The sequence below is a fragment of the Ambystoma mexicanum genome, chromosome 11, assembly GCF_040938575.1.
Source record: "Ambystoma mexicanum isolate Mex_15411 chromosome 11, UKY_AmexF1_1, whole genome shotgun sequence".
Taxonomy (NCBI): domain Eukaryota; kingdom Metazoa; phylum Chordata; class Amphibia; order Caudata; family Ambystomatidae; genus Ambystoma; species Ambystoma mexicanum.
Window position 1 is genome coordinate 1,439,496,028 of NC_090934.1, and position 15,453 is coordinate 1,439,511,480.

At 44.4% G+C, this 15,453-nt stretch overlaps 1 protein-coding gene across 4 annotated transcripts in view; it reads right to left on the reverse strand.

Moving 5' to 3' along the window:
* The window catches only part of CHD2 (chromodomain helicase DNA binding protein 2), a 1,289,637-nt gene that overhangs the window by 977,804 nt on the left and 296,380 nt on the right, over nucleotides 1-15,453 (reverse strand). For all 4 annotated transcript variants that reach the window (XM_069625070.1, XM_069625072.1, XM_069625071.1 and 1 more), the window contains one exon: nucleotides 6,971-7,196. In XM_069625070.1, coding sequence (XP_069481171.1) covers nucleotides 6,971-7,196 — 226 coding nt within the window. The remainder of the gene's footprint in view (nucleotides 1-6,970; nucleotides 7,197-15,453) is intronic.

Below are 15,453 nucleotides of genomic sequence, written 5' to 3' on the forward strand. Positions count from 1 at the left end.
CCTCGCGGGCCGGTCAAAAGGGCATGGCGGGCCGCAATTGGCCCGCGGGCCGTATGTTGTGCACCCATGCCATAGACCATGAAACACATTACATAGTCAAAGAGTGGGAGAAAAAGAGTCTCACTCTTAGCAGGAGAAAAAAATAAACCCCAAAAATCCAATAAAGCTGCTGGGGGACTCACTAGGTTTGGGAAATTAGCCTTAACAGAGAATTCTCCCTAACAGGCAAGAAGTGAGGGAGGTGCCCGAAACTCCCTGTGCTTAGTCTGCTAGGAGACAGGAATGCACTCCTAGTTGATTGGCCGGCTCGCTGTCCGGCCAGGACAGCCACCCTGCTGGGTGACTAATAGCTAGGCTGGAATGAATGGGAGAAACCTGCATAAAAAGGCGAGGCTTGTTGGCTTGGAAGGGAGAGTCGAGCACTGGACGAAGGAATCAAAAGAAGAACTTGGAAGTGAGTGACGCCTGCTGCAACTCCTGGACCGTTGGTTTAAACGGTGAAGCCCTGCTGAAGTGCTGAAGCTCAGAATTCGCTTCGACTAGAGAAGCCCTGCAAGGATGACTTCTCCCCTTGAGATGGTGGGACCAATCGAGTCCAAAGTAAGCCACCTGGACATCCTCTCGAAGCTGGTTGAATTTCCACTGAAGTTGCTGCTGGAAACCGTACAGCCAGGTAGAGGAACACCAATTTGTGTGCGTTGCTTTTAAGTTGCCAAGAGCTCCAGGAAGATCCTCCGGACTCCCAGGAAGCAGTACTAACCGAGCCTGAGCCACCTCAACAGAGTGCTGCACCCCAAATGCAAGGAAAGCTCAACTCGACAGCCAAATGTCCGCAGTGTTGCTATTAGCTTAGATGCGAGGAGCTGAACCGCGAAGTGCCACTGAATAGAAGTTGGTCCTTTTCTGTCACCGACCATCCCGTTGCAGTGCAGGAGTCCTCCAGACATCCTACCTCTTGTCCCCAAGACTGAGGCCCAGGAACACAGGATCTGCAGAGCTGCTCAGTAACCAAAGCCAGCCAAAGCCCTTTTTCCTCTAACCAAAGGTATTGTACAGTCTAAGAGAACTTACCTCTTGTTTTGTAACCTCACTTGTTCTCAGTTGAGACTTGTCTTGGTTGCTTTTGTAGAGTTGCTATCAGCTGCTTTACCTCACAAGCCTAATCAGCTTGTGGCCCTGCTTTAATTTCTTCTTTTCTACAAAGACTTCTAAAACATTGTGCAAGACTTTTACCTACCTGCAAAAAGTGCTTCAGCTCACCTAGATTTTTGCCCAATTGACTTTGGCCTAGCTTGGCTCCCTGAATGACTCTTCTTCCCTCTGACATTGTGGTTGGTCTTCCTTCCAGGAAGGGGTTAACTAACTTGGCATTGGGGGGTTTCAAAAGTACTTACCTGCTTCAGAATATTTGTGTGATCTCTTGCTTTATTCTAATAATCCTTTTCTTTGACATACTCCTCAGTATTTCTCTAAATGCAACGGTGATATATTAATGTCCACAATGTCCTAGTTATTTAAGTCACCTGGGTGTAGGAAGTGTGTCTGCCATCCCAAAGGGGTATTTGCTGATTTAGAGAATCTTAGAGTGTGTATTTTGCAGTGTATTTGTGTGTTACTATGCTATTGCCCCTTCTGAAGAAGGCTTACTCAAACTGTCTTAAATAAACGAATAATTGTTAAATCAAGAAACCTTGTGTGTAAGAGTTTATTTGAATACTTGTCACTGTGAATCTCTGTGTAACTCCCCTAGAGCTCACATTGACCCCTCTTGAGATAAGCCTGGCTGCTCAACACGCTACCAACCTGTATAGTACAGACTTATACCAAAGGTTGGGTTCCTATTGCCAGGAGGTCAGGGTTGCTGTAGTGCACCGAAAGGATACTGCATGCAATCTTGCCTAACACCCATAAAATGAATAAAAGATTCTGTGAGTGTGGAAAAAGGTTCCCTCTCACTGAGGTATAGGGAAAAATAATCCACCAGAAAAACGTTCTCGGGTTTAGACAGGTCAGCAAGATTTATCATTGCTATGAAAATCTAGCAAAGTTACTGACCATAGTGACTACCTTACTCCTAAATCCATAGTCCCCTTTTCTCCATACTTTTGTGACATTCCGTCCATCGGGATGGGACCGGAGCACTTTGGAAGCATCTAGTGCTTTTATTTTTACGTGGGGCCACTGCATGGGACCGTAGCCCCGCCCTTCCTGAGCTCCGCCTGGCGCATCACCCTTCAGTCCTTTTCTATTGCCAAAGTCGAAAGACCATTAGCAAAATAGAGGATACTTTTTTTTAGAGGGGACGGCGGGCGGGCGTATGGAGGAAAGGGGACTATGGACTAGGAATTATGGTAGTCACTAAGGTGAGTACCTTTGTTATACTCCTACATCCCGTCCCCTTTCCTCCATCCTTTTGGGAAATTCCCAAGCAATGACCAAAGAAACAAGAGGATGGAAATTCCCTTACTGGACAGGTTCTTAAGAACTGCCTGGTCGAACTGGGCATCAGCCCCCAAGCTCAGGTCAAGACAACAGTGTCTGCAGAAATCAGAGGGAGAAGCCCATGTAGCAGTCTTGGCTATGTACTCTCAAGGAACATATTTCTGGAAGGCAACAGCAGCCACTTTGCCACGGACCAAATGTGCATGAATGCCTCTTGGGGACTAAAGGTCTTGAATTGTGTAAACGTCTCAGATGCATGAAGCGATCCAGTGTGAGCTAGCCGGTTTCCCCTTTGCGTACACGAAAGTCGGAGAGTTGTGAGGAGCCTCTAAGTTCGCTTGTTCTGTCAAGGTAAAATTTTAGAGCTCTTCTGCCATCTAGGTTATGTAGAACCCTTTTCGCATCTGAAACCGGGTTCGGAAAGAAAACCGGTAGGGATATAAAACAGACTTATGGGGAATCTCTAGAATTCTTTTTTGAAGTGAGAAGGATGAGTGTGAAGCACAACCGTATCTTTGTGAAAGGTCAATAACGGGTGTTCGTCAGTAAGCTTGAAGCTCGCTTATTCTTCTCGCACAGGTTACTTCAATCAAGAAGGCCACTTTCCAGGAGAGAAACTTGAGCACCGTAGTGGCCATTGGTTCAAATGGCTTTTGACACAAAGCGATAAGGACCATGCTTCGATGCCATTTCAGGTGAGAAGGCCTGACCGGCATTAAAACAGCGGAATTCCTCAGAGCAATTATCTGTTGAAAGATAAGCTGCAATGGATGAAAGATATGTTCTGCACGATAAGATGTGGATGCCGGAGCCTGCAAGCTCCGATATAAAAGACAAGAGATAGTCAACAGAAAGCCATTTACTTTTGTACTGCATGTTAGGGAGAATTCTCAGAAATGTTCCAATTCCCTCCACCTTAGAGACCCCTAGCAACTTTGCTGGATTTTGAGGAATTGATTTTTTTAAGAGAGTGAGACCCTTTTTCCCACTCTCTCATGTGTTTTGAAATGTGTTTTACTCTTGTGTTTTCTTTGGTTATGGAGTCTAACCAACTCCATAGTAATCATCTTTTCATTTGTGTCACACAGCACCCTCAGTGCAGTGACACAGGGATGTCTTTTTAGACTCCCCAGAGGTTTAAATACCTTCTCTGGGATAAACTACTGTTTCCCAGCGAATGCAAGGTTAAATTGACTTTACTAGTCTTTTACATTCCTAGACCCAGCACACACTATCTTACAATAGAGTGCTGGAGGGGCTACCTAGCATCCCCTGTGTCTAGAAACTCATGTAGCAGTCAAATGCTACCCTTTTCTATCGAAATGACTGCCTCTGGCGTCTGAGTGTCTGAGGCGGGCAGGAAGTGAGGGAGGTGCCCAAAACTCCATGTGCTAAGTCTCATAGGAGACACAAATGCACTCTGACGTGATTGGCTGGCTGACTGACGGCAAGGACAGCCACCCTGCTGGCTGAGTGGCAGCTAGGCTGGAATGAATGGGAGAAAACTGTTTAAAAGGCAAGTATCTTGGACTGGAAAGCAGAGTCGACCACTGGAACGAAAGAACCGAAGATGAGCTGGAAGAGGGCAGCTGCTGCAACTCCTGGACCATTTGTTTGCTCGGTGAAGTCATGCTGCGGGTCCGAATTGCCAAGTTCATCTCGACAGAGAAGCCCCTTCAAGGCCGACTTCTTCCTTTAAGTTGGTGGGACCAATCAACTCGTAAGCCACCTGGATACCATTCTCGGAGCTGGTTAGGATTAACCAGGGGGAAGGACACCAGCTTGTGTGCTTGAATTACAGCTACTCAAACTGAACTGACTCCATTTTGTCCGTGTTTTCTGACGATCCTGTGCAGTGCAGGAGTCCCCCAACGTCCTCCCTCGTTCCCACGACTGAGGCTCAGAAACAGCGAGATCTGCATGGACTGCGAGGAACCAACGTCTTCAGCTGCATCCTTTGCTTCATATTAAGCGTATCCCTAGAAAATATCCCCACCAAAAATATCGCCATTCATATGGCAGTTTGTCTCGCCATATGCGATATTTTTGAGGATGCGGGGGTGTCCCCCGCAGGGTCCATGGGTCAATATCGGCGCAAAAATATGGCAATATTTTTGTATCGTCATATTTTTGCGGGGATATTAACACATGGAACCATATTGAGGTACTGTGCCAACCCGATTGAGAGCGCGCCTCTTTCGCGGTGAAAGTTCATGGCCTAATCCGCTTGTGACCCAACATATGATTCTTTTTCGTACAAACTACTTCTGAGAACTTTTGCAAAGACTTTACCATTTACTTCAAGAACTGCTCTTTCCTATCCAAGACACTAGTCCATTGATTTTGTCCTAGGCCTATTGAACTGAATCGAGTCCTCTAGTGAACTAAAACTATTTGCACTGCCTAAGAAAGTATTTGTGATCTATTCTGCTAACTTGTGCCTTTTTACTCCCACTGAAAGTAACTGAAATGCCATTTTGGTCCTATATCAAGGGAGTGTAATTTGTTCAGAAACTTATTGGTTTGATATTGAAGTGTGTTTGTGTACAATATTAAGTTGCCTCCTTCTAGTGAATGTTTTCTAAATGATTGTGTTTTACCAAGAAACCGAGTGTGTCTACTTGAACCACTGTGATTGTAAGACCTCTGTGTAACCTCTTGTACTGCTCACATTCCCTCTTGAGATAAGCCTGACTGCTCAGCTCGCTACCACAAAATGTGTAGTACAGACTTATACCAAAGGTTGGTTTTTGCTTACACCTGTAGTCCTAATTGTATGTGGTGGTCCCAGATGGTACTGCATGCAATTCTGCCTGACACTCATCAAGCGTATGGCTCTCATCTCTTCTCTGATTGCATTGAATCCTTTCATTGAAGTGTTAAGTCTGCAGCAATTCCCATCTGGTGATTTGTAGCCACTTGGTGTTTGCTCCAACCTGAACGGCCGGCATGAAGATCAACGTGAACACAGATGAGGTCTATCACAAAGAGGCTGAGTCTTTAGTAATATTATGTTCCTTGATTTTTTAACAGTACACAGGCCCTGAAGAAGACCCAAATATGACTAACCAATGTCGTTGAAACTAGTCAGAAAAATATTTGTGTGGCCAAAGGAGTAGGCCAAGTCATTACTAGTTGGCAATTGTGTAGATCAGATATTGTCCTGCACCAATAAGTAAGAAAACTGGGTAAAATAAAAAATAAAACTATTTCTTTCATATTGTCTCATTGAGGTCAATAATTGATTTATTGATGGTATTGAACGGTTTACAATATGATGCTGCTAGTGAAGGGACAGTTACTTGTTTATAAATATTTACCAACATCTATTTGTTGTTAAGTTGAAGAATGGATGACTGAGTTTGAATGGATGGAGTATTGCATGAATTTAACTGTTGGTTTTAGGAAAATTAAGCGATATGTATTGTATTGGAATATGTATTGGAGTAGAACATTTTTGTTAGAGGCGAGAGTTTTCCTATATATAATAAATCACTTGTGTATTTTTAGAAACACTGATTAATTCCAGTATGAAATGATTAACGATTTATCCCATGCAACATCATTTTGTTAAGCATGCATGCACACTTGGTTGACTTAATTCTATTGCACAAAGTGCGCTGATCCCAGCCCCATTGGGATGGGATCTCACAGGCATGTAGAAAAGGGGACAGGATGTAGGAGTAAAAGCGACTACCCATGTGGTCTCCTACAATTCATAATTGAGCTCTTACAGGCACACATTCGCTGAAGACTTTCCTCTTAACCTCCTCTGTCCCCCCTTCTCTCCTTGCTAATCTCACAGATGCTTGTTCGGTGTCCAGGGCACTTATGCATCCTTGGGGCCCTGACCTCCAACACCCAATCACCCCAGCTTCTGTCTATCCTCAGCACTTGCCTCGGCACACCCTCACTTCTGGAGGCTCGCACTTACCAGACATTGCACGTCACCTGTTACTCATCCACGAGCACCCCAGCACCTACCCTCATTCCCCTTCTGCATCCTCAGTACCCTTCTGCACTTGCACATTCTGAACACTCACAAGGCATAATAGGTTAGTCATCCCCCTCCCGCCCCACTGCATTTCATATGTTGTATGTATTGTAATGTTTCTCCTCCCCATGTCCCCTCCCTGTTGCCCTGTGGGTGCTTTGAAACAGAATGTACTTGCTGTATAAGCACCGAACAAGCGAACAATAAATAAGTACATCGGCTTCAAGGGCTGCATAATGATTGCATTTGTAGAGTGCCTGGTCAATCAGGTAATAATGTATTCCCTATGGTCAGTTTTCTGTGAGGCCAGTTTTTCACACTGTAATGGTTATAAGATGCAAAAGACTGTACTCTGATATTTCATGCACCAGAGAGAAACCCAAGCTAAAATACCTGTGGTTTAAGCAAAAGTAGCTGAAACAGGCAGTACCTTATATCAAGGGCTTCTTGGCTGTCATCATGGGTAAATTAAATATATCACATAAGTGGTTAATAGTTTAAAGAATATTATTTCTGTAATTGTGTGAATCATACCATTGGCGTATTTCGTCATCTTTCTTCTTAAAGTTCTCCAATTTTTTCAGACCTTTCACTTTCTGCTGCTGCAGTGACTCCTCACTTTCCCACGTACTGTGGATGTAAGACCAGCCTTTCCATTTGATAAGGTATTGAGGCTCTCCCTCATCTTTTTCAGGGTCGAATTCTACATTCGGATCTCCATTCTCTTCAACAGCATACTGTGTTGTACAGGCTCCAACAGCTGCACAAAGGTGTGTGTTATATTTTAATTAAAATCAGACAAAACAGTAATTGAAGCATTGTAGGTTGTACTTGTAGTAGAAAGGAAATGTTAATCAGTCAGTAAACTTTATTCGGTCAACAAATGACCATCAAAGTGCATCCTAATACAAAAGCTAAACAAAAGAGACAACAAAATCAGATTACATCACAGCAGGCCATCAGGCAAAGAAGCAGAAGTGAGAGAAACAGTGGGCAAGAAGAAGCCCCATTCGAAGTCATGCCAAATTAAACCCCAGTTGTCGTCAACCTAAAGAAGTATGGTTCACACCAGTTCGGGGGACTATCCCATTATAATTATTGATGGTTACGGGAGAGCCTGTTAACTGTTTTTCCCCCTAGGGGGATGGCATTTCCACCTGTCAACAGTGAGTCTGAGATCTCGCGATCCACAAAGTGCAGACCCAGTTTAATTACACTATTCCGGTGTGGAGTGCGAGACTTGTAGGCATTCAATATGTTCCTGAACACTTCGTTATCACAAAGGTTTAGTTCAACAGAATCCTCTTTCCCCCAAATGGACAATCTGGCACAGTTGACAATGTGGTCCTTGGTCAAAAATGGGCATCCCCTATAGTTCTCAGCCAGTGTAGGCTTTTGTTAAAGAGTGTCTCCTTTGGTTCTGGTCGACTTTAAAGTGGTTTCGGCACTCTTTGCAGTATGATAATCCTGGTATCCTGCCACCTACCATGCTTGGCTGGGCATGGATGTAGATTTAGGGGTATAAGCCTAGCTGGGGCCTCGAGATGTAGACGCCCCTTGTGCGCTTGGTTGTGCTGAACATGCTGAATAGTTGGCCCCTCATTCATATTTGCTTTTGCAGGGATAAACTCTGTTTGCCGCTGTGATGATAGATATGGGAGGCACAGGACTCTTGTCAGAATAAAGGGAGTGAGGGGGGAGTCACGGTCTCGGTACACTGTAATGTGTAAGTCACCCCCTTCATCACCTTGGTGGCATCTGTATTCCCCTGCAGGTGATCTTTGCTTTTCACAAGCCTCCCAGCTTGTGACCCACAGCAATTGTTTTTCTACAAAAAACTCATTAACATTGTGCAAGACTTGTGTGCTATCTTCAACAAGTGCGTCAGATCCCCTAGACTTTGCTCAATTGACATTGGCTGTCCTGGCTCCCTTCAGACTCTTCTCGCCCTCTGACTTTGTGTTTATCTGTCCCTCCAAAAGTCATACAGAACTTACTTGTATAGCTGGGAAAGGGGATTGTAAAGTTCTTACCTGTTTGGAGAAACTTGTTAACCAGTGTTTCCATCCGTAACCTTTCCCTTTTTCCATAACTCCAGTATTTCATTCAAGTGTAAAGTGATATATCAATGTCCACAGTGTCTTAGCTATTGGAGGGGGTGGGGTGGTGGTTGGTTCTCTCGCTCTCACTCGCTCTCACTCTCTCTCACTCTCACTCACTCTCTCTCACTCTCTCTCACTCACTCTCACTCTCTCTCAGATCGGTTATCAACTTACTTAACTGACACTGAAGGAGTGTATTTTTGAAGTGTATTTCATTGTTGCATATTGCGCCTTTTAAAGAAGGCTCATTTTAAAACAGATTTGTTAAATTAATAAATTATTATTTTAATATGAAACCTGGAGTATAAGTGTTATTTGAATACATGGCACTGTGAATGCCTATGTTACATCTCAAAACAAAGGAGTTGATGGCTGGAAGGTTTAGAATAAATCTTGACCTCTGGCATTGCTCTGGCAACCCTCCAGACCATCGTTCTTCGCCTGCCAAGCCATTACAAAAGGGGAAAAACCATATGCCAATCAGGCTTGGTCCCACCCCCAAAGGGGTAGTCCAGCCCGAACTGCTAGGTCACATCCCTTTTGCACAAGACCACAAGCATTGCCTGTGGTTAAGATTAATTCTAAACCTTCCAGCCATCACCTCTTTGTTTTTGCTATGTTACATCTCTACAGCTCACAATTACCCCTCTCGAGAGAAGTCAGGCTGCTCAGTCACTCTACCAACTTGTGTAGTACAGACCTATACCAATAGTTGGGTATCTATTGCCAAGAGGGCAAGGCTGTTGTAGTCTCGGGTTACTACATAGAATCTTGCCTAAAACACCTCTAGTCCCACACCCCTCACCTTTTAAGCAGGTTTCTCCCATTCATGTACAGCCTAGGTTGTTCATCACAAAGCAGGGTGTCTGTCATTAAAGGACAGCCAGCCAATCAGGACTGGTTGCATTCAGGCATTCCTAGAGACAAAGGACAGGGAAGTTTTGTGAACCTCCCTCACATCCTGATCTGCCAGACACACTGCGGCCAGGGGTGGGTTTCAGGGCTGAATGCCACCAAAGGCAAAATAAACAAAGGGCTCAAACCTGGCTCAACACACACAGCAAATCTCAAGAAAGACCTCAAACAGAAAATGGCGAAAAAGGAAGACCAGGGCCATTTTGATGAAATGGTCACCCATGGGTGCTATACTGCAGCAGAGGTTTCAGCCTGCGCTAGAAAAACACAATGGTAGGAAAATTAAACCACTGCCACCAGCCATTTAAAGTAGCGAGGGTGGCAACATTTTTTTTACATGAGGATGTAGGATAAGGGGCTACTATGTAACTCCCCTGCCCCCCAGCACTTCACATAAGATGGTGTGTGCTGGACCTACAAACAGAAATAAGTAAGATGCATTTCACTTTACTATTCTTGGGAACAGTAGTTCACACAAGAAAAGATATTTAAACCTTTTGATAAATCTAAAGGATTTCTCTGTGACACTACACTGAAAGTGCTGTGTGTCACCATACAAAAGGTAGATGCCTATGGTGTTTTTCAGACTAGAAAAACAGTGGAAACACATTATCCAAATTAGGACAAAACAAATGAGAGTGAGAAAAAGGTCCCACACACTCCAGGGTTAAAATTGAAAAGTCCGGCCAAAGAGCTGGGGGTCTCCAAGGATGAATGTAATTAGCACAGAAGAACAAGTTACTTACCAACTGGTAACGTTCTTTCGATTGGATGTTCCTCCAGCATATTCCACATCTTGGACATTACATGTCAAAGATGTGGAATACGTTGGGAGGACACAATCCATTCGAAATGAGAATTCTCACGAACACCCACCAGTCAGGCGGTCGAAGACTCAAGGTCTTCTTGATATGGAGGGAGACAGGGCTTCATCAGGAGAGTGAAGAAAGGGCTGCTGGCGATCTTCCAACAATTAGTTCTGGTCTTCAGCAAGCAACACTACTTCGTTGGGGTCTTTGCTCCAAGATTGATCTGAAGAATGGCTGAAGGAGGAGTCCTTTTATACAAAATCCAGGCTTGAGCTGTCCCGAGCCCGCAAAGGCAAGGATCTGGACCAGACAAACCAGCAGGAGCTGCCCAATCCTGGACAGCCTCCTGCCACTGTACCTGCCCTGAAACCGACATACCTGGCAAAGATGTGGGCTAGGTCCAGACAGTGCCAGCCCCCAACATCCAGTCACACACGCAGACTACCACTTTGCCCGCAAAAGCTGAAGTTTACACTAGGAAAGGACTTCCCATATATGGAAAATTGGGCTGCAGGAAGGTGGCCACAACACAAGGTGGACAAAAGACAGGCAAAACTCTCGTGGCACAGCCATTTTAGAGTATATAGAACTATATTTGTAAACTGCAAAAGTACACAAAGCTACAAAAAAGGAAATACTCTAAAAAGGAGGAAGCTGCAGCGACACTGGGAACACAGGCATTCAGCAGTCTCTGCAGTCAACGCTACCACTCCTTCAACAGAGACCCAGCACTGAGTCTTTTTACTGTGTCTACCAAAGGGAAAGGTTCTTAACCCCCATCCAGGCCGCGGAGCCGTCGCAGAGCCATAGCAGTCTCTGCAGTCAACGCTACCACTCCTTCTACAGAGACCTAGCACTGAGTCTTTTTACCGTGTCTACCAAAGGGGAAGTTTCTTAACCCCCATCGAGGCCGCAGAGCCATAGCAGTCTCTGCAGTCAATGCTACCACTCCTTCTACAGAGACCTAGCACTGAGTCTTTTTACCGTGTCTACCAAAGGGGAAGGTTCTTAAACCCCATCCAGGCTGCGGAGAGGCAGCGGAGCCATCCCAGAGCCATAGCAGTCTCTGCAGTCTATGGCAGCGACGGCGAGACGCCGGGCCGTGGAGGGCGAGGGAAGAAGCACTAGAAGCAAGAGAGCTCGCCTACCAGGCGTTGCTTGCGAAAGCATGGAGGAGATCAGGCATCCAGCAACGTCCTTGCCTACGGATTCTCAAGTGGCTCCTCAAAACCACCTTACTAGGGAACTGCACATAGATCTGCAAGTACAACATAACCCACAACAGCCGCACATGGACAACGTCAGTGAGCCTGAAGTCGAACTCCTGTCCTTCGCTGTGGAGCGGAGAACAACATCGTCTGAAGTCCCAGTGTACAGCTCCCCGCACTGGATGGTAGAAATGGCAGGAAGCTCCACAGAAAACGAAGCGCCGTCGGTGACGCCAGAGTCACCAACAGCCCTGAACATACAGCCGAAGAAGCTGGAGGAGACAAAGCAACTTCAACGTGCGGCTGCTGCGACTGATGAAACAACTTACATGCCGCCTGAGACTACATCAGGTAATCTTCCAACAGATCTGACACATATGACCCTTAAGGCTCAATGCCGAGAAACTATGGCGCCAAGCAATCTTACCTCGTTGGATGATGTGGGGGCTCCCGTGGCGGCGTCCGCGGTGCCGGCTCAGATTCTTTCGGAGGCGTGCCCTGCGACCCACACCTTGAGCATCCTCGCTGCTGTCCACTCTCACCCTGAGATTGCCGACCTTGCCTCCTAGCATGGCCGCCCGTCATCTCTGCTCTCGCCCTCAGCTCCGTTGTCCGCAATGCGGGGAGAGCGGTCCCTGTCTCAGGGCGTCTCTCCTCCGCAGTGCGGCCCGGAGGCGCGGCTGCGGCTGGGCGGGGATGGGGCCTCCCCACTGAGTGACATCTCGGCCCTAATACTGGGTATGGGTGGCCTGAATGTTCACACGACTTTTGAAGTGGGGGACTCCCCTAACAAGGAGGAAAGAATTCCACCAGCACAACATCCAACGTTGAAAACAGTGGGCAACAGTCAGAAAATGACAGCCCGAAAGGCAACACGGTCTAAAGCACCATACAGAAGAACAATCATAGCTCATTGCGAGCGCCAGACTTTACTGGATAATCTTATCCAACTTAATTTTGTACATTGTGTGGACAAAGGGTCCTGGTGTCAGAGGACCCTACAATAGCCCGGCAGCTCCAGAAGTATAACTACTTATGAATTCATTGAGTTACCTTATGTTTAAGTAAAGGTGGTGCCCACCTCTCTCTCTCCTTTCTCATACAGTTTCGTTCTTCAACACTTTTGAGGTGGAGGCACACCAATTGAATGCATAAAAGCATATAGTAACCACAAGCAATTCAAAATTGAAGTTATCGTTGACACCCTTTTTTAAATGATACCAAAATATGTCTTTTGAAGACATTGAATCACTCACTACCAAGAGAGCGGAAACATTACGTTTCACTACAGAAGAAGCAAACAAAATATTGGGATTAATTGGTGACAACGTACTCAACAAAGGTACAACTACCGACCAGGATCCTTCCAAAAGGATCAAACAATTAGAATACCGGATCAGGAAGGAAACCAAACGTAAATTGCATGCAATCACTCTGGGAAGATACTACAAGAACCAAAGGATACCAAGAGGGCTACGAATTCAACTCCGCCCAACATTATGTAAAGAAAACAAAGATTTTGTCAGAAAGTGGGAAGCAATCCTGAATAGATGCTCATTGGACTTGATTTTACTAACGATTCAAGAACTTACCGTTAACCTCCAAACAATCGATACTGAAATCAAGGAAATCGAGATAGAACTTGCCAACTCATTTAAACTGAAAAAAGAGGAGATAGAAGAAGTGCTAGTGGAGATCAACTCCAAGCTGACCGGAACTGGAAAATAAGAAAATCAGGAAATTCAAGAGACACATATGACTATATCAATGATGAGGTCTACTCCTGGATGGACAAGTATGCACCTACTATGAGAAGACCACAGAGAACAATTCAAGTAACACATCCAGCTCAGAATCCAAAGCAACCAGCGAAACCCGTACAGCAGAGGAGAGCCAACCTACAGGGAATTCTGAATCAACACAGACCATCTGGAATTAATTTTTTAGGAAGAGGAGGAAAAGAATCCGTGGGGGCAAAAGAAAAAGGTCGGGGAGGACCGCATACACGCTTACAACAGAGAAGAATTTAGTAATAAATTTAACATCCAGAATTCTTTCTTCCGCTGAAACAGACACTCCCGAAGGGACTAAGTTTAGTCCCAACATTCGCACTTCACTATTTGACACTAAAGTGGAGCTTTACAAATTGATCAGGAAAATTTAACTAAAAGCATTTTTTAGTGAAATGGAAGAACCACAGATTACCCCTGATGAAGTACCTTATAAAGAATTCAAAAGCAAGAGCAGATGTATACCGCTGATCAATATACCAGCTGTTGACATTTTTGAGAAATAAGTTCTTAAAGACTTGGAGAAGATCAACTTCAAAGGTACAAAACGTAAGTACCTTAAACCCCACATACTGAGATTATTGAAAGACCCATACAGTGATGAATCAATAACGATCAGACCAGCAGATAATGGTGGAGCACTGGTCATCCTTAACACTGAAGACTATGATAAAGAGTGCAAATGACAACTTGCAGACAATACATACAAACCATTGGACAAGGACCCCACAATGAAGATCAAACAAAGCTTAGAAATCATATTGGATGAAGCACAAGAAAACGCATGGATTAATCATCACACGCACACATTTTTAATAAATAAGAACCCTTGCATTCCAAACCTCTACATGTTACTAAAGATACATACGGATCTCATAAACCCACCAGTGAGACCAATCATGGCTGGAATCAACAGTATACTACAACAGATTGGGAAATACATTGATTACTTTTTGCAACCTCTGATTCAGAAGACATCGACTTACATCAAATATACAACACACTTTTTTCAACTATTAGGAACAATACCACATTCACCTTCACATATCCTGTTCACAGTTGATGGAAGGAATCTGTACACATCAATCCCACACGACCTAGGGATTGCAGCAATTGAATGGCTACTGTTCAATACAGGAGACATAGAAGCAAACAACGAATTTATTATTATTTTACTCCGTTTCATATCAGCAAATTTATATTTCAAATACATGAAACAGTTTTATATGCAAATCACAGGAACTGCAATGGGTGCAACTATGGTTCCTCGTATGCAAATACTTTCATGCACAAATTCAAAACAGACCATATACTGAATCATCATACATGGAAACCACATTTGGCGATCTGGATACGATTTATTGATGAGGTCTTTGGAATATGGACAGACACAGAGACAAAACTCATGGATTTCTTTTGTGTACTTGAATACCATCGACGAAAGAATCCAGTTTACTCATGAACACTCCAAGACCAATATCCATTTTCTTGATGTAAACATACAGTCCATGGAACAACATTACAAGACCACCATCTACACCAAATCAACTGATCGAAACAATTTGCTACACAGACTTAGTTTCCACCAACCTAGTTTGATAAAAAAAATCTGCCATACAGCCAAATGCTCAGAGTCAAATGTATTATTAGCGATCCAATGGACTACAATAGCAAACTTAAAAAGATGGGTGAAAAATTCATCAAACGAGGGCACAAACAGGAGGAGATTGCAGGGGCAAAACAAAAAGTAGAACAAAAAAACAGAGACGAACTACTAACAGCTGCAAGAAAAACTAAAACCGAACCACCACTAGTATTTGTCACAAGATTCTCTACACAAAGCAGCCGCATAAAATCAATAATCAGAAAACACTAGCAGGTACTGTCCTGTGACCAGAGGACCGAGGAATTATTCAAGGAACAACCCACGTTTGCCTACCAATGCAGTAAAAACTTCAGAGATTGTTTGGTACAAACACGCCAACCCAGTAGGCAATTGTACACTAAACGCATCAGAACTTTTCCACGTTTACAGTGCAGCAACTGCAGTTATGTGCAGGAAATACAATCAATCATCCACACGCTGGCAAAAAGATTATGTTGAAATCATTTGCTACCTGCGATACACCAAACATTATCTACGCGATCATGTGTCCATGTGGACAGTATTACGTTGGACAATCACAAAGAAGA